We start from the raw sequence: 22,096 nt of genomic DNA, 5'->3' as shown, positions 1-22,096 counted from the left end.
AAACCTCACAATATCACATATAGAAGCACCTATTTTAGGTTGGCTAATATGTCGCGGGACGGGTATTGGAACATCAAATTTGGCTGAAATCGGGTACAGGTATCCGCGGGTAACCCGTTTCACCACCCCTAGATGATACCCATTTTCTACTAACACAATTTTCTTTCTATCTTTCTCTTACTTTACCAATTTTGTATTAAAATCTGTGTCATTTCTAAAGTTTCTATTTTTAGGAGATAGAGAGTATAAAATAATTCTTCACATAATAAGACACTCAAATACTAATGACAACAATTCAATCCATACGAAGTTCTTCATATTGTTAAAAAATAACTGTCACAAACTTAAAAGTAAATTGTTTTTTTTATTTGAATAACGCAATCCTCCACTACTTTAGTTGAATTATTTTCCTTGAAAATAAATTGTGTTGCCAACCCCTTCTTTGAGTTACAGAAGAGAAATTAAGTAGAAGAAAGGATTAAAGAAGCCTTCATACTAGCGAACATCATAGTTTTATGTCTGATCGATACATAAACAAAAACGAAGGAAAACAGGCAGGGCACAATGAAGTGGCCTAAAAGTGCGACCTAGCAATTCAAAAACCAAAAGCACAATGCAGATTGAAGCCACATGCACTTTCACATAGATCAGTAGTACTTTGGGCACACGAATACAAGGCGATTTCCTACTTCTTACGCAAAAGGAAGAGAAAAAAAAGGATGTAGATGGCATGGAACGTATATCTTCACCTTAAGCTGATCACAATATCGAACAGGCTTTTTGAGCCTTTCCCTTCTTTTTCTTTTGCTTGGGTGGCTGGAGAACAACTTTAATCGCAGCATCAAAAACTGCTTTCACATTCTGTTTTGAAAAGGTATATTACAAAACAAATTCACTTTTGTGTCTTGAGTGAAAGTGGTTTTAATAAAAAGTAGGCAACTCATACCTCTTGTGTTTTTGAACTACATTCAACATAAGATGGAGATGCAATCAATTTCCTCAGCTCCTCTCCCTGTAAGTTTAGAGTAACAAGAATAAAATCTATAGGAATAGAGCCTCGCCATCACAAAAACCAGCAACAAATGCTAGAAATATATATATATATATATATATATATATATATATATATATATATATATGGGGTATACTAGTATAACAACTAATTTTAAAGTTACAATGTACATCCAACCACGTGCTGCCACATGGCACGAAAAATGCAATATTGTATACAGAAAAATGCAATACGCATTTGTAGAAGCTATAAATGAATTTCGGCAGATTGCATTTTTGTTATATGCAGATTGCATTTTTTATTGTTAAGTTTTGCATTTTAGATATTGACTGTTTAAATTGCATTTTATATATAGACGGATTGCATTTTTATATATGAAAATGCAAAACTTAACAATAAAAAATGCAATTTATGTGAAAATGCAAAACTCAACACTATAAAATGCAATTTACATACAACAAAAATGCAATCTGCGAAAATGCATGTACAACTAGATTGCATTTTTGTGTATAAAATATTGCATGTTTTGTGCCACATGGCAGCACCAGATTGGATGTACGTTGTGACTCTAAATAAGGGGGCACCCTAGTGCTCCCCTATATATATATATATATATGAGAGTGATCAATTGCTAATTTTCAAACTAAGACTAAATCTTAGCCATTAAATTAGAAGATCTAGTGGTTGAAATAATGCCACATGGATTATATTTTTAATTAAGAAAATTAATAAATAAAATTAGAGGGTATTAATATCAATTCCCTCTCATTAAAATCATCTTAAAACTTTAAATTTACGTAACTCTCTCGATTTAAATTATTTTTTCGCAAAAAATATATCAAATTAAAGATAATTTTATAAGGATTCCAACGAGATCTCAATTGCATATGTTCCGACGACGTTCGGATGATGAAATTTGATATTTTTTATTTTAGTTTTCGTAAATGTTGATAACCAGATTTTTATCAACAAATACATCAAAAAATCTCAATAAAACCATGTAAAAATCTCAATAAATATGTGTTGATATTTTCTTGTAGTAGTATTGATATTCTTATGTCACATTGTTAATATTTGTAATACATTATGTTGATATAAAAAAACATTCACGAAAATTATCATATGATAACATAATGACGATATTACCCTTTTGTTGATATTTTGTCTACTATTTATTGAGATTCGTAGATTTAATCTCATCCACTCATTTTAAAATCTAAGGGTGGAGATTTGGTCTTGATTTTAGATTAGTGTGCTATAAGCATTAGAATATGACCATATATATATATATGGGTGCACTATGGTGCCACCATAGATAGGATAACACCATACCACCAATATAGTCCGTTAGATCTCATTTATGGACGCCTAGGATTTAGTTTCGTGAAAAAACACGGGTTTGCAATCTACTGTATTAGATATTACAGTCGTGGTAATCTGCAACATTGTTGTGGTAAGACTGCAATATTCAATGAACAATACTGCAATCTGGTAACGTAAAATTAGAAATTTCCTATTTTACCCCTCCGTGTTTTTACACGTGGCAGCATGACAAACACACGATTTTCAGATCCAATGGTCTAAAATGGTGGTATGGTGTTACAATAAAGAGAGTTGTCATCTTAGTACATCCCTATATATATATAAGGGATTTGTTAAAATGACAACCCATCTTAAAGTAACATCATACTACCATTCCTAGCCAATCATATATACACGTGGACGAATAATCATCTGCCACGTGGCAATCATAAAAAATTCACAAGGGCAAATTTACGCGGACTGCATCATCCAATACTCGCATCCAATACTCTAGACTGCAATATCCAATACTCTAGACTGCAAGGTGTCGCGGCCTGCAATATCCAATACGCTAGACTGCAATCTATAGATTGTTGTAGATTGTTGTCTAGCGTTTATACTATTGCAGTCTAGCATATATAATATTGCAGTCATATTAAGAGTGTTGTGATTATATATATATATATATATATATATATAGGGATGTAATAAGATGACAACCCTCTTTATTGTAACACCATACCACCATTTTAGGCCATTGGATCTGAAAATCGTGTGCTTGTCATGCTGCCACGTGTAAAAACACGGAGGGGTAAAATAGAATATTTCTAATTTTACGTTACCAGACTGTTGTGTTGTTCATTGAATATTGCAGTCTTACCACAACAATATTGCAGTTTACCACGACTGCAATATCTAATGCAGTAGACTGCAATATCTAATACAGTAGACTGCAAACCCGTGTTTTTTCACGAAACTTAATCCTAGGCGTCCATAGACGAGATCTAACGGACTATATTGGTGGTATGGTGTTATCCTATCTATGGTGGCATCATAGTGCACCCCTATATATATATATAGATGATCAAAACAAGTATGTGTTTAAATCCAGAAATGCAGCCCAAATCTTGGCCCTAGGATTAGATGATCTAATGGTCAATAATTAACCCAAAACACGGAAGGTCATAATTAAGTAGTTTTAGGTCATATTATAAGATTTGGATTTATGTCATGTTAAGATCATTTTAAAAATAAACTAACTATGACCTAAAAATGTCTTACGTATGACCGTGTTCTGCATTTCTGTATTTAAATCTGGTCTTCATAGATCAAAACCCTATATATATATATATATATATATATATATATATAAGGCTGATATAACCAAGGCCACAGACTTTCACCTGTACATTGGTGATTGGTACAGAGCCTGGATGATTTTCAAAGAACTCCTTATCATCCCGAAGATCTGAAACCACCACAAGTTACTATCAGACAAGATATAAACCCTTCATACAATGTATTAATGCCAATTTTAACTTATAAAACAAAAATACGAATACAAAAGATTATATAGTAAACACACATCTTGATTTTCCATCCTTGAAATTCAAGATTAATCATGAACAAATTTTCAACAAGTGGTTGTTAAAATACAAAATGCTGCAAAAGTAGCTGTTCATGAAGACTTCTTCCTATGAACTTTTTTTTCCTTCATATGAACTCATACTGACCAAAAACATATGCATTAAAAAGATATAAGCACAAGAATCATACAGTCGCTGTCGCAACAAACAAGGTCAGCAAGATTAATACAGTTACAAAAGACCCCCTGACTCCCAATCATGTTTACATTTGACATTTAACTTGCAACATGCGGAGAAAGTCTTTTGAAGAAGACAACGATTTTAATGAATAAAGTCCAGGAGGTGACCAAACTAAGTTGAACTCTTAAGACTATCACATCACAGCTTCTAGAAGCAAGAAAGGATGTTGATGTCACCTAGACATTATTATCAACGTATTAAGCTTATCAGAAGTATCATCAGCTAAAATATGGGCAAACATTCACTTAAATACTTTTTATCCTACATAACAAGAATAATGATTACAAAATGGATGTTCGTGGTCATACATACTAAACATAAGAGTCTCTCACTCTTGGTTCATGTATATTATTCCAGGTGATAGCTAAGTGTTTGGGACAGAAGAATTAGGGTAGTGGCAGAGAACATGAAGCTGACACAAACATATTTTTCAGGCTTTAATCGTAATTTTCCCATATCAATAAACCTAATATCACCAGGAGCATCTTTAACAAGGAAACTAACTGGTACATGTACTTATGAATTTGGTATCTCACCAAGTTTTGTGCCAACAAGAACTATAGGGACACCAGGAGCGTAATGCTTCAATTCGGGAATCCACTGAATTAGAAATGCACCAGAGCCCAAAAAAAGAAAAGGACAATTAACAAAACAATTTGGTGCCAAAAAAAAGTAGAAAACATGAAAAAAGGTAAAGATGAAATAACACACTGTAAAGTGAATCAAATCCTCACCTTCTTGGAAACATTTTCATAGCTAGCCTTGCTGATAAGAGAAAATGCCAGAATGAAAACATCAGCTCCACGATAACTCAAAGGCCGTAATCTGTTGTAGTCCTCCTGCCCTGTTTCACAGAACAATAACCATCGCTCATATGTTAGAACCATAATAAGAAACAGAAATAAGTTTATCCGTACAAGCGTAGGAGTAATTCTCTTCGGCATATTGCTATTAGTTACCAGCAGTATCCCACAGGCCTAGGTTAACAGTGGCTCCATTAACGACAACATTGGCACTGAAATTATCAAACACAGTAGGCACATAATCCTGTTGCGTATAAAAAAAATTGTTAAAATATATATGATGGAATAATGGATCACATTTCAGAGAATTAAGTGTAGCATCATATAACATCCAAATCAACACGAGCAATCTGCTTTCAGGATTATCAAGGCAAAAATAAGATGAAATAACATAGGAATAAATCAGAAAAGAAAAGAGAAAGTTATGATTAGAAAAGCAAGAATAGGAAATTCCTCTTAGAGCAAAAATCACCTATCAAAACTGGCAATATGATTCTCACAATCATGAAGCAAAAAGTTGAAATTGATACATCAAAATGTTGGTATTTTTTGGAATCCCCACAAGACCAGTAACTGACTGTGTGCATAATTTAGTGACTAATAAAGCCAGAAATTCAAATCAATTAACCTAATCCTAGTTCATAATTATAACAAAAAATGAATAAAAATGTTAGACCGTGGGGAAGGTGTTGCTGGTATAGGAAATCAAGAGACATGTCTTTCCAACCGCACCATCGCCCACCGTCACACACTTGATGAATCTGGAAGCGCTCATTCTAACTATCTCTGCTATCTGTCTCTCTCTCTCTCTGATTACCAGAAATGCTCAATACAGACGTTGAAAGTGCAGAAACGGTTTCTTCCCATTGTTCAAAGCTAGATTATCAATGAATTCGAACCCTAACCATGTACGGAATCAAAATCTAGAGAGAGAAACAAGAATAATATGGTTAATTGATAATAGTGGTCTTCACGCATATAGCTGCAATTGAACCGCTCTCTTCTCCCCCACCGTTTTTCTCGCTCAATAATCACTAATTTCCACATTTTAACTTCATTTTTCAAATTTTTTAAACTATCAAAGTTAAAATAAGGTTAGGCTTTTCACCATTATACCCGGGTGTGAGAAAAAAACCGAAAATAGAATATCCGAATCGAATCAAACTGAGATTTTAAATTCAGTTTGGTTTTTTGGTTCGGTTTTAAAAATACAAAGTTTAGATTTTTCAATGCGATTCGGTTCAGTTTGGGCGAAGTACAAAAACGAAAAACTGAAAAACCGAATTATAGTTTGAAATATAATCTCAATTTAATATACTATATTATAGTTTGAACACTCCCCTGTATTATATATTATATATAATATATATTCTTTTAATATATTCTATATATTATGTTATTATATATATTCTATCAATTTTATATTTCAAAATATGATTCGGTTTTTCGTTTTTTTATTTCGCCCGAAACGAACCCAAAAATTCAAAAAAAATTTATTTTTTAAAATATATATTATATTTTTCTATATATAATATAAAAAAATATTATACATATATATATAATTCCAGTTTTTCGGTTATTTCATATAATTTTAGTTTTTTCAGTTTAGTTCGGTTTTCGATTTTTCAGGTTTGGTTCGGTTTGTGTTTTGAACTTAATTCGGTTTTGGTTCAATTTAGGCAAAAAACCGATCTGAAACCCGAATGCTCACCCCTAATTATACCTATCTAATTTTTTTGCAAGACATTAGAGTTGCAATTTAGATATTCTTGAGATATGCAGTGGCTCACTCGGATCAAATAAATGAAATTTACAGGGTAAATGGTCAATTTTTTTTTTTTAATGAAATTTGGTCAAATTTTAGTCATATTCATAACTTTAAAAAATAGTATACCAACAGGTCATAGCGCAGTTGGCACGCGGAGCTGTTATGACCTTGGGATACTTTCGGCCTTAATCCGTAAACCCGGTCAAACAAAATTAGTCGGATTCCACCAAAGGCTACTTGTGGTTGATGCACTTTTTATTAGCACTAAAAATATCTGCAAGTATACAGGTTAGATCTAGTAAAACTCAAGGTTAGTACCGGGTGTCGAACACGGGGAATAATATCACAGACTGACTACCTTCTACTAAGCTTCTTTTACTATTTGGTAAACCAAGGATTTTTGAAAACGTTTTAGAAAACAAAAGTACCGAAAGCGGTAAACAACTAAGTGCAACAAAAAATAGAGATAAAGTAATGGGAGATAAGAGAATTCCAGGGATGTGTGTTCACAGTTATGGTTATACAAGTTCCAACTACAATACCCTAGCACAGTTTATACTTCGATAGAACGAGTCACACTAGTTATGCCCATGCGGTACAAGCATAGATTACTAAAACTAGGGTTGTCAATCCTAGATTCGTAACTCCTAAAAGCTCCTAAGACCCTTAAAAAGTCCTCACTCTCAACTAACAGTGCCGTTTGAAGGGAAGCTAATTGTAGTGTCTATTAAGTGGATCTAACTCGCCAACCTCTTCTCACGATTATGTAGCAAGATATATTAAATCTTCATCGAATGTGTCACTCAAACATGAAGTGTTACGAAACAACTTAAGAAAGAAACGGAGTAAAAACAAAATGGATATTAAATAGAAAAAAGGAATTGTATAACCCAAGTTGTTATTAGCACATCCCTAGAATCCTATGAGTTTAGTTACACGTGGTAGAATAAGCTAAAAACATAGAATGAAGGGAAAACAGAATGAACATAAGAACTAAAAGCAACATAACCCAAAGGTAGAATCCTTGTAGCCTTGATCTTCTCTTGATTCCGTCTCCAACCTCTTGCACAATGAAGAACTCTCTCAATTTTATGCTCTAGAATTATGAGGCAAAAAGATGATAATAATGAAGAGGTTTGAGGGGGTATTTATAGGGGAAAAATCGAATCCTAGTTGAATAAGGTAAAAGGTGGCTAAATTTGGTAAAATCTGGAGAGAAAATAGGTCAACTAGTGCACTAAGTTTTTGCAGAGGGCCCGCTGCATCTAGAGCTGCCCAAGGTTTACTGAACCGGCGGTTAAAACCGAAACCGTAACCGGTGGTTACGGTTCCAAACCGAAACTGCGAAAAATATGCTAAACCGAAACCATGAATTTTAGAACCGTGGTTCGGTTCAGGTTCCAAATTTTTCGAACCGAAACCGCGACCGAACCGCCGGTTCCGGACGGTTTCGAACCGGCAGTTTCATGGTTCCGAACCGCCAACGCAATGATAAATTTAAACATAGTTAATCCTTATATTAAAACTATACTCCATTAAATAAAACATTGCTGAATGATCCGGTTTATGAGTTTTATACTCTTATATAAATAACTTTCATTTTTAGATTTGGTAATATCCGTAGAAACAATAATGTGGGACAAAATTTTGTAGCAAAAATAACTTTATAATACTATTTGGTAAAATTGGATGGTAATTTGAAAAACATAAGGTAAAAGATAATAAAATAAAAATAACTAAATTACAAGATGGAGTCTTTGTTGTATGGTTTATGGTAATAACTTTATAATACTATTTTCGATTTTATTAATTAACATATTTTTTTACGTATGGAATCTATGGAGTATGGATAATTATTAATAAATATTTATTCAACAATTTTTAATAAACTTAGAAGAATTGATTACTTTAAATAAAGTATAATAAATTAACATTGGTTAATGTTGTAGTCTTCAAAATTGATTAGTTGAGTCTTCAAAATTGATTGGTTGACGGTGGGCGATGGTTGCACTATTCAAAATTGATTGCACAAAACACCATTTCTTTTATTTTTATTTATTTATTTATTCTTAAATGTTGATTTTAAATTCAAATTGGATCTCATTTCTCTCTATTTTTATCTATATTAAATATTTCTCTCTATCCTTACTTACACTCACCTCATTTTAGTGTTAACAAGAATTTCTCAATTCAATCTCTCAATTTAAACTATCCATTTCCTTGTTCCAATTTATTTTATAATTTCAAACTATATGGCAGAAAAAAATTGACGGAAAAAACCGTGAAACCGCGAAACCAAACCTAAACCGCTACGAACCGTCCGAAAACCGGCGGTTCCGAACCGAAACCGAAACCGAAACCGTGAAACAGCCTCACGGTTCGGTTCCGGTTCCATATTTCCCAAAACCGGAACCGCCGGATCCGAACCGAAACCGCCGGTTCATCTTGGGCAGGTCTAGCTGCATCTTGGCCAGCGGTCGCTGCTCGTTGTCCGTAGCTTCTGCCCTTTTGGGTAACGGTCGCTGCATGATGTTGTAGCGGTCGCTGCAAATTATTCTAGTAGCTTCGGGAGCTTCTCGAGCAGTCGCTGCGCATTCCCCAGTGGTCGCTGGGCGTCTTCTGATTTTCAGCACAACTTTATAGGTGTAGCGATCGCTAGGCTCCACCGGTCGCTGCGCATGTTACAGCGGACCGCTGGACGACATGCTCGCTCCAGATTTCCAACTTCGACTTTTTCCTGTCTTTTTAGCTCAAATATGCACAAATCTCACAAAACATGTCAAAAATACCAAAATAGATAAAATATGCAAAATATGCACATGAATTGCGATTTAGACATTAAAAAAAGACCAAATAAAGGCCTTAAAACAATACAAAATCCGAGCGCATCACGGGCCACCGCACATCTTCCGGCGGTTGCCATACGATGGTCAAGAGACTCTACCTCTTTGGCGGCGGGCCGCCACACGTCCTTTTCTAGCACAGATTTTCGAGGCGGGCCGTTGTATGTTAATGGCCGCCGGGCGCATGCCGTCGCTGAACAGGTTGCGGCGGTCGTCGGTCGCCGTCTGAACTCCAGATTTTCAGGCTTTGCGTTTTGACTCCCTTTTTCGGTTCAAATATGCACATTTCTCACAAAACACGTCAAAAAATATATAAAATATGCAAATAATGGACATGTAATGCGGCTTTGATATTAAAAACGAACCAAATAATGGCCTTAAAACAGTGCAAAATCCGAGGGTATCAGCACTCTGAACACCAGCGAAGACACTTTCTCGCTAGAGGAGTTATGTCTTTCTCCAATGAGGGAACATACTCTGAAGCCCACTGGGAGGGAACCTGCGGGAGGGAGGCGGGGAAAGGGGAGTGATACTGGGGGAAGGGGAGTTGTTCGGGCGGAAGTGGGAAGAGGAAGGGCAAGGGGGTTACAGGTGTCACGACCGCATTTTGCTAAGGATAGCGAAAGCGGGTAAACCGCGACTAATGGGAGGGATTAAAGAAGCGGGGGAAAGAAAAGGGCTGGAACTTGAGAATTCGCACAAAGACCAAGTCAATTGATATCATAGAAGCCGAGTTGATACGACCTCACGTGTTGGACCCATGACGAGAGCCATGACGAGGCAGCTTCGGGATGGACTCGCAACTTTCATTCAAAAGTCCAAGCGGGAGGAGCCTAGGAGGACGGATGAGCCAAAGTTGAGGATCGTGCTGAAGAACGAGGGCCGACCAGTTGGATTCAACTGGAAATCTTCCTATTGAGATGACATCCGAAAGCTATGAAACTACCACCATTGTCTTCGTCTTGGAAACAGCTTCGCGTGGGTATCTTGCACATCCCAATCGGAGTCCGAATGAGGGAGTTATGGTGGTTTTACGGAAGTCGCGCAGAGAAGGCCGGGAGCTTCGGGAAAAACGCCCGACCGGGCGTTTCGCTTGTGAAAATCGCCCGGGGACAGGGAAAACGCCCGGGCCGGGCATTTTGGCATGTGAAAAACGCCCGACCGGGCGATTATGCCGTTTTTTTAGATTTTGTGGGCCAACTTTCTATTTTTGGACCCATACTATAAATACCTCTTGATGTTATTCCATTTCCTTAGGTTTTTGCTGAATTATATGCTTGAGAGATTTGTTCCTCTTGAAGAGGTTTTCCTATCCAATTCCTAGAATTAGGTTGCTTGGTTCATCAATTCTTAGTGAAGTATGGATCAAGTAGAGGTATGCTTCAAGGTTTGTGGATTCCCTTGAAGATCTAGCCATGGATGCATGTTAGTATGTTGTAAGTGTTATAGCTTGCCTCATCAATGACTATGTATCTCAATTTCCACTCTATCCAATGTTGTTCCTTGTTTTGATCATCTATGTTTCCTAATTTCTTGTTGGGTTGCCATTATTGATACAATAGAAAATCTACTTCACAAAAATACCTAGATCAATCACCTACAAATTGGGTAAATTCTTGGGAAATGGATCACAAAATACATGGATCCATATCACGAGTATTTCATTACATGGATCCAAATGGATGTGCGAGCAAAAGAATCCATTGCTCAATCAAAAGAATCCGAAGCCCGCATGCTTGCCGCCCAAAACACTTTATTTGAGGAGTTTAACACTTGGAAGGGAGAGCGGGGGACGAGGCCTCCCACTCCTATGGGCAATTTTGTGCCTAATGAGGTCCCGGAGGAAAATGTTGAAGAGGAGGAGTATGAGGGGTGGCAAGGAGGGAATGTTCGGGATAGGGTTAACAATTTGGAGAATGGATGGTTTGGGGGGGAAAATGGAGTCAATAGGCGAGGGGGAGGAGGAAATGGGGGGTATGGTCGCTATGGAGGAGGAAATCAATATGGAGGGATGGAGCCTTATGGGGATAGATTTAGGAGGGATAGGTATTATGAGGAGGAGCCCCGACCAAGGTTTGATGATCCGTCCAAGACCTTGAAACACAACCTTCCCGAATTCCATGGAAAGTTCGATCCTGAAGCCTACTTGGAGTGGGAATCTCAAGTGGAGAAAATCTTTTCCCTCCACAACTATTCCGAGGGAGATAAGGTGAAGATTGCTTTGGCCGAATTTAGGGGTAATGCTAACACTTGGTGGAATGATGTGTTGAGAAAGAGGAGGATAGCTAGGATGGGAGAGGTGCGATCATGGGATGAGTTGTGCCGAATCATGAAGGAGTCCTTTGTACCGAGGTCCTATTATCTCAAGCTTCGTGGGGAGCTTCAAGACCTAAGGCAAGGATCCATGAGTGTGATGGATTACTACTATGAACTTCTTGCTTTGATGAACAAGATTGGAGTAAATGAATCGGAGGAAACCACTCAAGACCGTTTCATCCATGGTCTCAACCCGTCCTTGAAGCATAAAGTCCAAATTGAGGCTTTGAGGGGAATCACATTGGGGGAAGTACTAAGTTTTGCCGAGACTTTTGAGAGGCAAGGTAAAGAGGTGGCTCTTAGCAAGGCAAGAGTGGCTTCTAGTCAAACCGGGATGGGAGGAAACAAGTGGAGTACCCCTTCCAAAAAGATGGAGAGCTCACCTATTACTCAAGGCAAAGCACCATACAAGGGATCTCCAAGCTCAAGTCCACAAGTTACCAAGAGCCCTTCCTCAACGGAGAGTAGCAAGGTACAATGCTTCAAGTGTAAGGGGGTCACTATGCTCGTGAGTGCCCCAACCAAAGAGTCATGGTTATTGGGCAAGATGGTAGCGTGCATAGTGAGGATGAGGAAAACGTGGTGGTAGAAGACAAGGAGGCGAGTGTAGAGCCACGAATGTCATATTCTAGTGGAGAAGAAGAGGATGAGGGGTCAAAATCCTTAGTGATGCTAAGGATGCTCAATGTACAACCCGATCTTGAGGAGCATAAAGAACAAAGGTGCAACATCTTCCATATGAATTGCAAGGTATACTCTAAAACTTGTTTGGTGATTATTGATAGAGGTAGTTGTGCTAATGTGGTGAGTGAACAATTGGTGGCCAAGTTGGGGTTGAAGGTTGACAAACACCCCAATCCTTACAAGCTTCAATGGCTAGGGGAGTCCGGGGAGCTAAAAGTGAAGGATCAATGTCTCGTCCCTTTGAAGAATGGTGTCTTTGAGGATGAGGTGATGTGTGATATCATTCCAATGACGGCTTGTCATGTGTTGTTGGGAAGGCCTTGGGAGTTTGATAGGAGGGTGTATAAGAATGGTTTCACCAATGAATATTTCTACATGGTGAATGGTTTGAAGGTTAGGTTGAAGCCCCTCTTACCTAAGGATGTGTTTGAGGCACACCAACATCTACAAAGGGAAAGGGAAAGGGATAGAGAGAAAAGGCTTGTGAGTGAGGGTGAGCTAAAAAAGCCAAGTGAGAGTGGGGGTGGTGAGAGTAAAAATAAAGTACCTAAACAAGAAAAACCACAAGCAAGGGAGGGAAAAGGTTGCTTGTTAGCTAGGACTCCCGACCTTGGGTGGGCACTAAAAAGCCGTTCAACCATTCTCCTCATGGTCCGGAACGATTTATGTTTAAATACTAACACTAATCCTTGTCCTTTGTTGATTGAAAGTGTTTTGCAAGGTTTCAAGGATGTCTTCCCGGATGAGCTTCCAACCAAGCTCCCACCCGTGAGAGGGATTGAGCACCAAATTGATTTTGTACCGGGATCCTCTCTTCCCAACCGGGCGGCATATAAAGCAAACCCAAAGGAGACTCAAGAACTTCAAAGGCAAGTCGAGGGACTCCTTGCCAAAGGTTTGATTCGAGAATCTCTCTCACCTTGTGCCGTCCCCGTTATTTTGGTACCTAAGAAGGATGGAACTTGGAGAATGTGCGTGGATTGTAGAGCCATCAATAAGATCACCATTAAGTATAGGCACCCTATACCTAGGTTAGATGATATGCTTGAGGATCTATGTGGCTCTCATTGTTTCTCCAAAATTGATTTAGCAAGTGGGTACCACCAAATTCGCATGAAAGAAGGGGATGAATGGAAAACCGCTTTTAAAACCAAATTTGGCTTATATGAATGGCTTGTTATGCCTTTTGGATTGACTAATGCTCCTTCCACTTTCATGCGTTTGATGAATCATGTGCTTCGTCCTTTCATTGGAAAATTTGTGGTGGTGTATTTTGATGATATCTTGATTTATAGTAAGAGTGTAGAAGAGCATGCTAATCATCTTAGGGATGTGCTTGAAGTGTTGAGAATGCATGCCTTATATGCCAAGTTATCCAAATGCACTTTTTGTGTTGATGAGGTTGTTTTTCTTGGATTCGTTGTGGGGAGGGATGGTGTGAAAGTAGATGAGGAGAAAGTGAAGGCGATTAGGGAGTGGCCTACACCCAAGAGTGTGAGTGAAGTTCGATCTTTCCATGGTCTTGCAAGCTTCTATAGGAGGTTTGTGAGGGACTTTTCTACTAAGGCATCTCCCCTTAATCACCTTGTGAAAAAGAATGTGGAGTTTAAGTGGGGAGAGGAGCAAGAAAGAGCTTTTAACACCTTAAAAAATGACCTTACTCATGCTCCTTTGTTAGCCGTTCCCAATTTTGACAAGACTTTTGAGCTAGAGTGTGATGCTAGTGGAGTGGGGGTAGGAGGAGTGCTCATGCAAGAGGGGAAGCCCATAGCCTATTTTTCCGAAAAGCTTGGCCAAGCCCAATTAAACTACCCCACATATGACAAGGAGTTGTATGCTATAGTGAGGTGTTTAGAGAATTGGCAACATTACCTCATGCATAGGGAGTTTGTAATACACACCGACCATGAATCCATTAAGTTCCTAGGGGGACAACATAAACTTGATAAAAGACATGCTAAGTGGAGTGCTTTTCTAGAAACTTTCCCTTATGTGATCAAATATAAGAAGGGGAAGGAAAATGTTGTTGCCGATGCCCTTTCTAGGAAGCCTCATGCTCTTTCAAGTGATGATGTCTTGATTGATAATCATGTGATGCATGTGAGAAAACAAGTGCTTGTTGTGTGTGCTTCAAAGTATGTTGGCTTTGAGTTCATTAAGGACTTATATAGACATGATCACGAATTTGCCACTATTTTTGAAGCATGTGAAAAAGGATCTTTTGATAAATATTATAGGATGGATGGTTACTTGTATAAAGAGAATAAGCTTTGCATTCCTAATTGTTCTCTTCGTGACTTGTTGATTAAGGAATCCCATTTGGGAGGCTTGATGGGGCACTTTGGGGTGTCAAAAACTTTTGACATTTTGAGTGAACATTTCTCTTGGCCTTGTATGAAGAAACATGTTGAGAAATTTTGTGGTCAATGCATAGAGTGTAGGCAAGCCAAGTCTAAGTCTAGTAACTTTGGGCTTTATACTCCTTTACCTATACCTACACAACCTTGGGTGGACATTTCCATGGATTTCGTGTTAGGCCTACCCATGTCTTCTCGGAAGAATGATAACATTTTGGTAGTGGTAGATAGGTTCTCCAAGATGGCTCATTTCATTCCATGTAGGAAGACGAATGATGCTAAATTCATTGCAAACTTTTTTTTTAAGGAGGTGGTCAAATTGCATGGGATTCCAAAAACAATTGTGAGTGATAGGGATGACAAACGGAAGTAGTGAATAGGTCCTTAGGAACCCTCCTTCGTGCTCTAGTATTTGAGAATAATATGTCTTGGGAGGAGTGTCTACCTATTGCCGAATTTGCATACAATAGGACTTTTCATTCCACTACTAAATTGTCTCCATTTGAAGTTGTATATGGATTTAACCCCCTCACCCCGTTGGATTTGTCCGCGGTGGATTTGCCTTTGTCAATTATGCTTGATGTAGGGGGAGAGGAAAAGGCTAAGTTCGTGAAGGAGATGCATACTCAAGTGCAAGAGAGGATCCAAGAGAGGGGAGAGCAAGTAGCCCGCCACGTGAACAAGGGACGCAAGAAGGTGGTTTTTGAACCCGGCGATTGGGTGTGGGTACATCTTAGGAAGATTCGTTTCCCCGACAAGACCAAGGGCAAGCTAGCCCCTAGAGGAGATGGGCCTTTTCTTGTGCTGGAACGCGTCAACGACAACGCCTACGTGATCGACTTGCCCGGTGAGTATAATGTTAGTTGCACGTTCAACGTCACTGATTTGAGTCCGTTTGATGTTGTAGGGAGTTCGGATTTGAGGACAAATCCTTTCCAAGAAGGGGAGGATGATACGACCTCACGTGTTGGACCCATGACGAGAGCCATGACGAGGCGGCTTCGGGATGGACTCGCAACTTTCATTCAAAAGTCCAAGCGGGAGGAGCCTAGGAGGACGGATGAGCCAAAGTTGAGGATCGTGCTGAAGAACGAGGGCCGACCAGTTGGATTCAACTGGAAATCTTCCTATTGAGATGACATCCGAAAGCTATGAAACTACCACCATTGTCTTCGTCTTGGAAACAGCTTCGCGTGGGTATCTTGCACATCCCAATCGGAGTCCGAATGAGGGAGTTATGGTGGTTTTACGGAAGTCGCGCAGAGAAGGCCGGGAGCTTCGGGAAAAACGCCCGACCGGGCGTTTCGCTTGTGAAAATCGCCCGGGGACAGGGAAAACGCCCGGGCCGGGCATTTTGGCATGTGAAAAACGCCCGACCGGGCGATTATGCCGTTTTTTTAGATTTTGTGGGCCAACTTTCTATTTTTGGACCCATACTATAAATACCTCTTGATGTTATTCCATTTCCTTAGGTTTTTGCTGAATTATATGCTTGAGAGATTTGTTCCTCTTGAAGAGGTTTTCCTATCCAATTCCTAGAATTAGGTTGCTTGGTTCATCAATTCTTAGTGAAGTATGGATCAAGTAGAGGTATGCTTCAAGGTTTGTGGATTCCCTTGAAGATCTAGCCATGGATGCATGTTAGTATGTTGTAAGTGTTATAGCTTGCCTCATCAATGACTATGTATCTCAATTTCCACTCTATCCAATGTTGTTCCTTGTTTTGATCATCTATGTTTCCTAATTTCTTGTTGGGTTGCCATTATTGATACAATAGAAAATCTACTTCACAAAAATACCTAGATCAATCACCTACAAATTGGGTAAATTCTTGGGAAATGGATCACAAAATACATGGATCCATATCACGAGTATTTCATTACATGGTCTTGAAAACAGAATGAACGTCTCCTCAAATAAATCAGAGTTGATGGTGAGATTTTACAATTCACACATTACAAAGACACAGCGGAATAAGTCCTTACTAAACGACTTCGTGTATGAAGACACGAACCGTTGGGAGATCAACTTGATTGTTTAACAACATCGACTCCGATCATCACTCCATCCTCCTGACGTTCAACCTGCACATTTATAAATACATGCAGGGCTGAGTACTTGGTGTACTCAGTGGACACGTGCCGAAAACAAAACATACATTATATAGTTGTCAAGCCATCACAGTAACACACGGGGGTTTTTCTTAAAATGCCCGAGCTTACTAAGTTCTTTTGTGAGCTAAAAGTTCGACTACAGACTAGGTTCTGTCATAAATCCTCACTCATCATTCATCATTCATCGTTCATCATTCATCATTCACCATTCATCATTCATCGTTCATCGTTCATCGTTCATCATTCATCATTCATCATTCATCATTCATCATTCATCGTTCATCGTTCATCGTTCATCGTTCATCATTCATCATTCATCATTCATCATTCATCATTCATCATTCATCATTCATCGTTCATCATTCATCCTTCATCATTCATTCCAGTCAAGTGTCGCTCCAACGGTCACCCATCATTCCATGACAATCCAAAGACAATCATCAAAGCAAAACATTTATGGCATGACAACAATTTGAAAAGAATCATAGCTCCATTTTGAGAAAAGATGATTTTTCATAATTTCGCAAGTATTTGATTTATATCCACACTAGTGTGCTGGATAAAGAAAGCCCACCTGATACGCTTATTCTTCAATTCAATTATTCGCCTTGACCTCACTTGCCCTTTGAGCATTTTATCCTTTGAAAATAAATAGCGCGACGCGCTAATTAGTATTCGAACTATTTCTCCTTAGAAAGAATGCATGTACCCTATGGCATAGCACCTATATCCTTAGTCTTGTCTCATAGAATCTCTAGTCCTTTCTCGGGCTTCATTAAGTTGTAGGATTTATTTGTCCACTTAAACTAAATTCGGAGAAGTACCATTATCTTTAAAATAATTACTTGAGCATTTAATATGGATTCTTGGAAAATCCTTTCTTAAATCTTTTCTTTGAATTTTCTTAAGGCCGCCCATGGCGTCGCGGGGCGTCACCGGTCGGCCCTTCGCATCTCCATCTTCATCACTTTCCATCTTTGGGAACTTACTAAATTATTCGGGAATTAATTAATTGAGCTCCAACTCAATCCTTAAATAAATTCCAACCCAACATAAATAATTCTCGGCCCAAATCATGAGTTACTTACTGGCCCTATTCTTTAATTTCAGCTCATGTGTAGGATTAATTCTTTTGGCCCAATTGAAAATTAGTAGTGGCCCAACAAAATTTAATGAGGACCCAAATATACTCCTTTCCTTATCAATCGGCATTTCTCCCCCAAATCACCTTCATTCTTCCCAAGAGGAAATCCCTAAGTTAGGAAATCAGCGGCACCTCCTCCCTCTCTCTCACGCCTCCTCCGGCGAAAACTACACCGCTCCGCCTCCTTTCTCAGTTTCCCCTTCTCGACTCATCCTCAAATTTGATTCTGGGATCCTAGATCGAAGACTTCGAGAGGCAGCGCCTCCTTTCTCCCTTTTCCAGCGAAGATCGTCGCTACCCCGACGGGAACTCGGAGTTCCGCCGCGTGCTGGTTCTCACACCAACCTCTACTTCGCGTCGCGGGCAGAAGCTCCTCTGCGTTGCGGCTCTCCGTCGCTGCTGCCAGCGACCTGCATTGCTCTCTGCGTTGATTTCTCTATCCGGTGAAGTCCCGGTTAGGGAGAAGGCGTCGCCTCTCCTTCCGTCGGTTTCCCTCTCTCGCTCGGCGAAATCACCGACAGAGAAGTGTCGCTCCTCCATGAGCAGTCGTCTCGTTCTGCCGCTCGCGTCCGCCCCTAGTCGCTCGGCTCCCCGGTGCTCGCAGCACCGCTGCCGGAGTCCGGCGGAGGCCGTCGCTGCTCCTCAAGGCTCCTGCTACTGCTGCTGCTGTTCGGGCGAGACTCAAGGTGCGTCACCGTCGTTCGTGCTATTGCTCCAGCGGCGTCGCCGCCTCCTCGCGATAAAGCTAAGTCTTCTTTCCCCCTAACCCCTTAATTATTCTGATTTGCTTTGTTGTTCTACTTGAAGGCAGTAGCTATATTGAGGAATTGTTTTATATCATGATGTTCTAAAGTTTCGATCTTGGGAAACAATTAGCTCACTGGAACGAGCTCTTGGTAGGGGAGTTACTTGACATGTTTTTACTTGATATTTGGGCAGTAGCTATGGCAACTGATTATTCGTTGATCCTATCGCTATGATTTGTCCTACGTGAGCATGCTGCCTATGATTCTAAGTTTTGGAAATTTCGTGGCGTTCTAACGTGATGCCGAGAATGGTATCGAGGGGATTACCTTAACGTTGTTGAATCCTCCTCGGTGGTGGCTGTCCTTGCCGTCACCACTCGCTGCTCCTTCCTCTCCTCTTCGCCGCCTCGCGCTTGGTGTTGTGTAGAATTGGTGGTGATGAAATGTGGTGGTGGGGGGAGGTGAGGAGAGGCTGCTTAAATGGTGCTAATCTATTGAAAGCTAGGTTTGGGACATGGAGCCAAAGGCTCCTATTTTGAGCTTGTTAGCTCTCTTACTTTCGAGCTTGATGATTGTGAGATTCTTGCCGTTTTGGTGATGGTGGCTGATCTTCTTGGCTGATTTCTCGGCCTTGATCGATAGGGAGATGAGAGTTGGTCTCATCTTCTACTTTTGGGCTTGTGTAGGAGCTCGCTCTCCAATGCCCCTTTGTCTCGACTCCCTTTTGATGTTAGAAGAGATGGTGACCAAGATTTTCTTACCTCATGCTCTATCTTGTAGCTCTTCTAGCTATATTACCCATTAAATGTTCCATCTCTTTATTTAGCTTGTGCTTCCCTCTCTCTTTACTTGTGTGACACTTTCTAACCCCAATTTGGTGTAAACTTTGTAGGTACATGGAGGCATTCTTGGAGCTTGTGGAGGCCGAAAATCGAGAATGATGGGAATGAGGGAAACACTTCGATTTAGTTGCTCTATTTGGCTAGTATCCGAATATTGTAGTTTGGCATCTTTGAAATGCTAAGTTGTAGCTTCCACTTTTGTATTTTCCACATGTAACTATTATGTAGCAAAATCTCACACCTCTCAATAAGATTGTATAGCCCTTTTCCATTGTGTAGCCCTTTACCATTAATCTCTTCAATATATGTAAATCCTCTTCATAAAGTATTGTGCTAATTTATCCTCTTTTTCTTCTTCCAATAATTGTAGTTTACAAACTTAAATTTCTTGCACTTTAATTCCAATCGTCCTTTCGTAAATTTTTTTTTTATACTCTAACTAGTGCACGAAAACTCGGGATGTTACAACAGGTGAGTCGTCGCAAGGTGGGGGAGGAGGCGATGGATGTTGAGGGACGAAGGACGGTTTGGAAAGAGGAAGAGTACACTAAAGGCCTGGGTCTCGGTTGTAGATGATCCCATTCGGTCGAATAATCAAAACATCGACGGGATGTGGGCTCGCATCCTAACAAGCTACGAATTATTTAAGCCGGAAGGTATTAAGTATCACAAGTCTGAAAACTCCGGAAACAATGGGAAAGGATAAGCGTCGCCATCTCCAGATTTGCTAGCATCTACTAGAACAACTCCTGCACGATGACCAGTGGCATGAGCTTAGACGATGTGAAAGAGTTTCGTACCGGCAGTTCCCCGAGGCCAGACGGTTCAGGCAGTTTAAGTACTGGGACGCCTATGTACAACTGATCGACTCCCCCAAGTTTCGTGCCAGGATAGAGGCTGGCTGGCCGAAGCGGACGAGACTCAATTACTCCGGCGATTACAGTAGCAGTGTTGGTTCCCACGACCTCGCCAACGATGTCGAAGAGACCCCTCCACCAGTTCCCCGCCATCGTCACCCGGTTGGGTAAAAATCGGCAATGTGGATGTCTGGAGGAGCTTCAAGTGGGCTCTCTGAAGTCCAATCTGCTCCCAGTGCTGGGTTAACCGATGTCGTTCTTATCCAAGAGACCAAGCACCTGATTGACGTCATAGAGAAGTGGAACCCGACAACAGACCCTAAATACAAGAAATGTTTAGAGAGCCTCATCAATGAGATGAGGCGCAATTGGGGGATGAGGGTCGACGACGACGAGCCCGTTGGGGATGCCGATGCTGCCGGGGTTGGCCAAGAGGACTCCGACAAGTGAGACGGGGATGGCCGCATGTTCAAGCTTTTAGATTTTTTTTTATTGTACTAGATTTTTTTTAAAATTTTTGTTGTGTTTATTTTTTTTTATTTTATGAAATTATGTTTGCATTTTCTTTGTCTTTTGTCCAATTTTAATTTCGTATTTGTTAATTTATTTGTTGGGTTAGGGCGTTGGCTAGGCTGTTGTTTGGTTAGCCTAAGCTGTGGGAAAAGCATGATGTGGTAGAAGGAGGTTTTGGCAAGCCTATTGCTAGCCTATGGCTAGTCCGTGCCTATTGCTAGCCTATGGCTAGTCCGTCCTTGTATCATATGCATTTGTTTTACACTGTTAAAAGCCTAATGCAATTTGAATTCAATTTTGAAGTATTAGAGCAAAAATTTCTTAGATTGAGTCTATAAATACTGATTCCCATCAATCAAAGATGTAAAATAAAATTAGTTTGCAAATTTAGTTGTAGTACATATTCAATTTTATATTTTCTCTCTCTGCCTTCTTGGCACTGACATAAATTAATTTTTTTTTTTTTGCGGAGAATTCCTGAGAGTCGGTATAAAATGAAGTGGAAAAATATCAATAGCTCAGTTAAATGAACTCTACTTATCTATCTTTCTTTTATTTACTCTAGTCGGTATGAAATGAAGTGGAAAAATATCAATAGCTTTATCTTTCTTTTATTTACTCTAATGTATTATTATATATTTTGTGAATTTTGATCCTATCTATTACATGAAAAGACAATAAGAAATATATAAAAAACTATCAAAAAAAATCTTCTAATTTTTTGCAAAAGCACTAGCACACTGCTAAGTGAGGATAAAATATACGGAGTTGAGAATGGAACTTTTATTTATTTTTCATTAGTTAACGATCACAAAATGTGAGGAATTCATAAAATCAACTTATATTAACAATAGTTATGGATATAAATGTCATCACATCAAGAAAATATATAAAGGATCCGGAAATTTTCAACAAGCGGTAAGGGGAAATATTTAGTTGAAATACTAAAAATTTAATTAGATACAGAAA

The 22,096-nt window shown here is 39.3% G+C and overlaps 2 protein-coding genes across 2 annotated transcripts; one reads left to right on the top strand and one right to left on the bottom strand.

Annotated features, from left to right (window-relative positions):
* Window positions 1–475: 475 nt before the first annotated feature.
* On the bottom strand, window positions 476–5,964 carry LOC125221065 (rac-like GTP-binding protein RHO1). Its single transcript, XM_089065540.1, has 7 exons — window positions 5,620–5,964; window positions 5,100–5,187; window positions 4,875–4,984; window positions 4,677–4,740; window positions 3,718–3,782; window positions 947–1,012; window positions 476–861 (listed from the first exon to the last, which is right to left on the bottom strand). Exons 1-7 carry the CDS (start codon window positions 5,716–5,718, stop codon window positions 760–762), a joined length of 594 nt encoding a protein of 197 aa, XP_088921666.1. The 5' UTR covers window positions 5,719–5,964; the 3' UTR covers window positions 476–759.
* A 5,229-nt stretch (window positions 5,965–11,193) lies between these two features.
* Window positions 11,194–15,284, top strand: LOC125220295 (uncharacterized). Its single transcript, XM_089065167.1, has 2 exons — window positions 11,194–12,342; window positions 12,384–15,284. The coding sequence occupies exons 1-2, from the start codon at window positions 11,194–11,196 to the stop codon at window positions 15,282–15,284; spliced, it is 4,050 nt and encodes a 1,349-aa protein (XP_088921293.1).
* The last annotated feature ends 6,812 nt before the right edge of the window (window positions 15,285–22,096 follow it).

The sequence above is a fragment of the Salvia hispanica genome, chromosome 2 (genome assembly GCF_029641045.1).
Source record: "Salvia hispanica isolate PSC_SH4W2 chromosome 2, Shi_PSC_v1, whole genome shotgun sequence".
Taxonomy (NCBI): domain Eukaryota; kingdom Viridiplantae; phylum Streptophyta; class Magnoliopsida; order Lamiales; family Lamiaceae; genus Salvia; species Salvia hispanica.
Note: the sequence above shows the minus strand (reverse complement) of the source record. Positions and strands in the feature narration are given on the sequence as shown.